Raw genomic sequence first — 7,427 nt, 5'->3', positions numbered from 1 at the left:
AGTCAAGAAACAATAGATGCTGGCAAGGCTGTGGAGAAATAAGAATACTTTTACACTGTTGGTGGGAATGTAAATTAGTTCAACCATTGTGGAAGACAGTGTGGCGATTCCTCAAGGATGTAGAACCAGAAATACCATTTGACCCAGCAATCCCATTACTGGGTATATATCCAAAGGAATATAAATCATTCTATTATAAAGACACATGCACACGTATGTTTACTGCAGCACTATTTACAATAGCAAAGACATGGAACCAACCCAAATGCCCACCAATGATAGACTGCATAAAGAAAATGTGGTACATATACACCATGGTATACTATGCAGCCATAAAAAGGAATGAGATCATGCTCTTTGCAGGGACATGGATGAAGCTCGAAGCCATCATCTTCAGTAAACTAACACAGGAACAGAAAACCAAACACCACGTGTTCTCACTCATAAGTGGGAATTGAACAATAAGAACACATGGACACAGGGAGGGGAACGTGACACATGGGGGCCAGTCAGGGTGTGTGGGGAAGGGGAGGCAGAGCATTAAGACAAATAGCTAATGCATGCGGGACTTAAAACCTAGATGATGCGTTGATAGGTGCAGCAAACCATCATGGCACATGTATACCTATGTAACAAACCTACATGTTCTACACTTCTATCCTGGAACTTAAAAAAAAATAATAATCAGCCGGGCACGGTAGCTCACACCTGTAATCCCAGCATTTTGGGAGGCCACGGCGGATGGATCATGAGGTCAGGAGATTGAGACCATCCTGGCTAACATGGTGAAACCCCTCTCTACTAAAAATACAAAAAATTAGCCAGGTGTGGTAGTGGGTGCCTGTAGTCCCAGTTACTCGGGAGCCTGAGGCAGGAGAATGGCGTGAACCCAGGAGGCAGAGCTTGCAGTGAGCCGAGATCATGCCACTACACTCCAGCTTGGGCGACAGAGCTAGACTCTGTCTCAAAAAAAAAAAAAAAAAACACCTAATCAACTTTATAGTTAATAACCGCTTCTCTGTAGTATCATAGAAGACACTTACTGACCCACCTGTTGCCATACAAACAGCAGTCACATGCGTACAGCCATACAAAGCATAGAAACACTGCACACAACTAACATTCATGGACAACACAGAGACCTGAAGAGGCATGTTATGAGGCTGCCATACTTGGAAGTTGGAATTCTAAGTGGAAAGAAGATTGGAAAGATAAGTAGAATTTGAGATGCAGCTTTTAATTTAATATGGTGTACTCTCAAGGCAAGTCCCACTTTTATCTCTATCCAGTTAGATCAGTGCTTGTGCTGAATGAAAGAATTAGCTTCTGACTCTGTTAGTTACCAGCTAGAACCTTAAACAAAATTTGACGTCATGACACAGAAAAGTATTTAGGGTCAGAACTTACAATAAAAGGTGGAGGGTAGAGAAGGGAACATTCATCTGGAACTTTCTATATGCTTTTATATGTTCTCCTATATATGATAGTAGTGGGCCAGGCACTGTTAAAGTAAAAATTCTTGTCTTAGTCATAATAGGCAGCTCCAAACAATGGTCTTTGTTTTTGTTTTTGGCATGGAAAAATACATAGACATACAAATGTTCACTTAAGACAAAAATTAGCTCATATATTTGAGTACATCGGAGGAAGACAGATAAAGAATTTAAGTCCAATTAAGAGAATCCTTGTATCTTCTATACATTTCTGTCTACACATTTCTAATTGTAAGGCAATTCTCTTGGCTGTTGTGTTGGTAGTAGCAATTATGTCCATCCCCATGGTCATCCAATCCCTGATGGAATTTTCCTGGTGAAATTGGATTGGTAGAATCAGCTCTTTGGATATTATTTCCAGCAGTATTTCTAGTTGTTCCATACCAGAAGTAAATGTTAATTAATTATGAGTAAGAGCTGTCTGAGAAGGTGGTGGCATAGTCTCGGAAGTAGCGGTCTCAGATGGTGGCATAGTAGTCTCGGGAGTATTGGTCTCAGGTGTCATGGTTTCTCCAAATTTAGTTGTGTCAAATGTTATCAGATCATTCAACATAGATACTGGGGAACCAGTAAAAGAGTCCACATCACTATAATCAAATGTTATATCCTCTAGGTGAATCACAGGAAATGCTGGTCGTTGAGTATATTCATGTGATATTATTATAGAAATGCAGCATGATAGCTTGTTCCTACAAAGAAGTATGTACCTTTCAGTATCTAAACATCGTCTTCTGCAATGTCCTATATTATTCTTCCAACATTTTTGGGGTTCAAAGCTACCTGTAGAGAATAAAATATAGGTCAAATTTTTAACTCTGGCATCAACATAACAACTTTCATTCATTCAAAAATTTACACTGACTGACATCTAGACTAATATGATGTCAAATACAAAAAGCCATTGAAAGAGACAAACAGGAGAACAAAAAGTGTATATTAAAACTGTGCTATGTGCCATCAAAGAAGTTGTATGGAGAAAAGGAGAAATGTAGAAAAAGAGAGGGACGGAGAGAGAGAGAGCATACTGAGACTGATACGAAACCTAGAAAGAAAGGATGAAAATGAAAAGCCCAGGACCAGATGGATTCACAGCTGAATTCTACCAGATATACAAAGAAGAGCTGGTATCATTCCTACTGAAACTATTCACCCAAAATTGAGAAGGCAGGACTCCACTTTAACTTATTCTATGAGGCCAGCATCATCCTGAGACCAAAACCTAGCAGAGACACAAGAAAAACAAAATTTCAGGCCAGTATCCTTGATGAACATCAGTGCAAAAATCCTGAACAAAATAGTAGCAAACTGAATCCAGCAGCACATCAAAAAGCTTATCCACTACAATCAAGTAGCCTTTATCCTTGGAATGCAAGGTTGGTTCGACATATGCAAATCAATAAATGTGATTGCTTATGGATAGCATTTAAAGTACAGAAATTGGTAAACCATGGTGGGTTGGAATAATATGAGAAAAAAAGAGGACTAGAATTAAATTCTAGTGAGTTTCAATATTAAGAGATAAGAGATCAGATAAGAGGAAACGACTTAAAAGGACCAATAAGATAAGTCAGATCAAAACAGGAGAATAAGACTCTAGAGTCTTAAAGCAGACCCCCAGCAGAGCAGAGCTCCAGCAAAGATTTGAATATAATAGTTTAGTTGAGAGTCAATTCCTCCTTAAAAAAATCAGTGGAGAAATGTAGAAATCAGGAAAGCAAGAAATCCAAGAAAAGGTGAGTTATAACCTGTTATTATCATGAGATCATCTATCAACTGCTGGCCAGCAGGATGGCTGTGTTCTGTTTGCTCAGAGGACAATCCCACAGGGAAGCCCAGCAGCCAGGCTACAAATAAGCCTCAGACTCATGGATGAGCCTGGGGGACATGTTACATTCCGTTATGTGAAATAGACACAAAAAGATAAATACCACATGTTTTCATTCATAAGCAGGAGCTAAAAAAGTTGAGTTCATAGAAGTAGACTGTAGAATAATGATTACTAGAGGCTGGGAAGGGAAAGGAGGATAGAGAGAGGTTGGTTAACAGATAGAAAATTACACCTAGATAGTAGGAAAAAGTTCCAGCATCCTATAGCAGGGGTCCCCAACCCCTGGGCAGCCAATGGGTACTGGTCCATGGCCTGTTAGGAACCAGGCTGCACAGCAAAAGGTGAACAGCAGGTGTGCAAGCATCACCACCTGAGCTCCACCTCTTGTCAGATCAGCCAAGGCATTAGAGTCTCATAGGAGCATGAACCCTATTGTGAACTGTGCATGTGAGGGATCTAGGATGTGTGTCCATTGTGAGACTCTAATGCCTGATGACCTGAGGTGGAACAGTTTCATCCTGAAACCATCCCCACCACCACCTTCACCTCGTTGAAAAAACTGTCTTCCACAAAACTGGTCCCTGGTGCCAAAAGGGGTCCACTGTTCTATAGCACTGTAGGGTGACAGTAGTTAACAATCATTTACTGTATATTTTCAAATAGCTAGAAGAGACGATTCTGAATGTTCCCAATATAAAAAAATGACAAATGTTTGAGGTGACAGATATGCTAATTACCCTGATTTGATCATTACACATTGTATACATGTATCAAAATATCACTCTGCATCTTCTAAATATGAACAATTATTACACATCAACTAAAAGTAGAAGAAAAAATAGCATTTAGTTTTTATTAAAAAAAAAACAAAAAACTTAAAAAAATGTTTAATTGGGCATCAGGTCCTGAAGGTGCAGTGTTACAGAAAAACCTTGAAGAATGAAAGGGTGCACAGTTACAGTAAAAACCTTGAAGAACTAACATCCATTTATGTTTTCTTCCCGTAATAGCCTTGAACTGCAAATAAGGGAATTACCACAGGAAAAAAAAAATTATTACCAAGCCTCAAAGTTATTCTACATGAGGCTCAAAGGACCTGGACTATTTATCCAGCTTCCCCCGTAGTTGACAGATGATCCAGAGACAGCTGATAATTTTCTGGCATTTCTGGATTGCCCTGTACAGGGGTATTTCACAAGCAGTTGTTGAAAGACTGGAGATACTGACAGTTGCAAGTCGGGCTGATATGCATGAAAACAGAAAATGCATAAAAGGTTATGGGGAAAGTTGTATCAGATGTGACTACATTAAGCAGGAGAGGAGACTGTTTCTTAAAGGACAGAGTGGTCATTTTGTAGTCAAATACTGCTGAGAGGTTAAAAAAAAAAGATGAAGGCAGGAAAATGTCCATGCTTTTAGTAGTATGAAGGTAACTTCATACTGAGGAGAGCAGCTTCCGAGTGGTATGAAAAAAGAAACCAAATTGCAGTTGGTCAAAATGTGAATGAGAGAGAAGTGAATGCAGGACCTGTAGATGAAACTCTTAAGAAGTTTAGCTCCAAAGAAAAGCAGAGAAATAAATAACTCGTTAGAGAGCAATGTAAGGTTAAGGGAAAGCTTTCAGGTTTCTTTTGAAGAACGAGAAATACCAAATGGTGCTTGCAAGCAATGAGAAAAGAAACAAGCAGTCTGGGCGCAGTGGCTCACACATGTAATCCCAGCACTTTGGGAGATCAAGGCGGGCAGATCACCTGAGTTCAGGAGTTCGAGACCAGCCTGGCCATGGTGAAACCCTGTCTCTACTAAAAAATACAAAAATTAGCTGGGCATGGTGGCGAGCACCTGTAGTCCCAGCTACTCAGGATGCTGAGGCAGGAGAATCACTTGAACCCGGGAGGCGAAGGTTGCAGTAAGCCAAGATCGTGCCACTGCATTCCAGCCTGGGCAACAAGAGCAAGACTCCATCTCAAAAAAAAAAAAAAAAAAAGCAGAAAAGGAGAGATTAATATAGAATAGGGTGATGAGATGACAGAAGGGCATAGTGACAAATTCACACAGAGCAGACTGATCTTTAGATGGAGAAGACACGTTTCTCCATTTATGGCAAAGGGGACAGAGGAAATGAGTGAAAACTTCCTATTTGAATTGTTTAAATAAATGGGGCATGGGATAAGCTGAGGGGGAGAGCCATGTAGAGGAGAGGAGCAGGAAAATAAAAGACAAATAAAGGTCAGGACAAAATAGTTGTCTAAAAAAGAGGGAAGATGGCTGGATGTGGTGGCACAAACCTGTAATCCCAGCACTTTGGGAAGCTGAGGCGGGTGGATCACAGGGTCAGGAGATCGAGACCATCCTGGCCAACCTGGTGAAAACCTGTCTCTACTAAAAATACAAAAATTAGCTGGATGTGGTGGCACATGCCTGTGATCCCAGCTACTCGGGAGGCTGAGGCAGGAGAATCACTTGAACCAGGGAGTTGGCGGTTGCAATGAGCCGAGATTGGGCCACTGCAGTCCAGCCTGGTGACAGAGGAAGACTCTGTCTCAAAAAAAAAAAAAAAAAAAGAAGGAAGGTTCATTTACAAGAGAAATGCAGTAGGATTTCCAAGCAGTGTGACTACTCATTTGAGGGGTGAGGATATAAATCTAAAGGGAAACTAGTGTGCTGTATTGTATGTTCATTTATCAAGCAGTAAACGGCATGATCATCTTTCTCAAGACAATTGCCCAAGGAGTACCTAGATAAGTGTATTCTAGGCAGAGGAAGCAGCTAGAGATAAGGCTCTATGGAGGAGGAAGGCTGGTATATGTGCAGAAGAGCAAGTAATTTTCTACACAACCTCATTTGAACTGAATGTGATAATATATATAAAACATATATAGACGTATGTATGTATGTATATATTAGGCTCACAATAATTTGGTTTATATTTTATCCTCTGGGAAATGTTGGCTCTAGTCCAACTTCACCAATTATTTATTCTACCTTCACTCTTCTAGAGTCATTTTTTCTATCTTTGTTATTTTACTGGCTCGATTTTACTTTGTACTTCGTGGAATTTTCTATAAGTTTCAAGTCTAGACCTTCCACTTCTTTTGTGCAAGACAGACTCTAACCTTGCTTCTTCGTTCCTCACATCTACAAAGATTTATACCTTAATTTTTTTCCTCCAGCATTATCCATACTTGAAATATGTCATCTTGGCTCTCTTCTTCTCCTTTGTCTTTGAATCGCCTTGTTCTGTCAATTATTCTTCAAAATTGTTTCTCACTTACATTCCTTCCTACTGCTTTTAAGTTATCCCCTCCATTCTTAAATTAGGCTATAGTCACACAGTCATCAAAGTTTTGGGCCCTTGAGGTACATCTGTGAACTAAACAGACAAAAATCACATGGAGCTGACTTTCTAGCAGAGGGAGACAGATAATAAAAAGTAAATGCACTCCCTGCTAGACTGTATGGTTTACAGACTTAAATCTAAGACCTGAAACTATGGAACTACCTGAAGAAAACATTAGGGAAACACTGCAGGACGTTGGTCTTGGCAAAGATTTCTTGGGTAAGACCTCAAAAGCACGGGCAACCAAAGCAAAAATAGGCAATTAGGATTACATCAAACTAAAAAGCTTGTGCACAGCAAAGGAAATAATCAACAAAGTGAAGATGTAGCCCACAGAGTAGGAGAAAATATTTGCAAGCTATCCATCTGACGAGGAATTAACAACCAAAAGTATATTAATATAAGGAGCTCAAAAAACTCCATTGCAAACAAAAACAAATAATCTGATTTTAAAACAAGCAAAAGATTTGAATAGACATTTCTCAACAGAAGACATACAAACAGCCAACAGGTATACATAAAAATATGGTAAAAACATGGTAAGGATGGTAATTTTTAAATGTATATTTTACCTTAATAAAAAAGTACATTATTTTGTAGATGAAAAGGTGACAAATGGTTTGCAGAAAGAAGGGAGAATAGATTTAAGGGTAATAGAAGATTCATAAACAGGAGTTGCACAAGCCTGTGTAACAAGGTGATGATTAAACAGCTTGAAGGAGGTAAAGGAATTAGTCACACCAGTATCTGAGGCAAGTACATTCTA

General features: G+C 39.5%; 1 protein-coding gene across 1 annotated transcript in view; it reads right to left on the bottom strand.

The window, feature by feature from the left end:
- Positions 1-1,893: 1,893 nt before the first annotated feature.
- The window catches only part of LOC129529096 (beta-defensin 125-like), an 8,638-nt gene continuing 3,104 nt past the window's right edge, over positions 1,894-7,427 (bottom strand). Inside the window, exon 2 of the mRNA XM_055372846.2 lies at positions 1,894-2,273. Coding sequence (XP_055228821.2) covers positions 1,894-2,273 — 380 coding nt within the window. The remainder of the gene's footprint in view (positions 2,274-7,427) is intronic.

Source organism: Gorilla gorilla, chromosome 21, assembly GCF_029281585.2.
Source record: "Gorilla gorilla gorilla isolate KB3781 chromosome 21, NHGRI_mGorGor1-v2.1_pri, whole genome shotgun sequence".
NCBI lineage: Eukaryota > Metazoa > Chordata > Mammalia > Primates > Hominidae > Gorilla > Gorilla gorilla.
The sequence above is the reverse complement of the archived record's forward strand: the minus strand, read 5'-3'. Positions and strand labels throughout refer to the sequence as shown.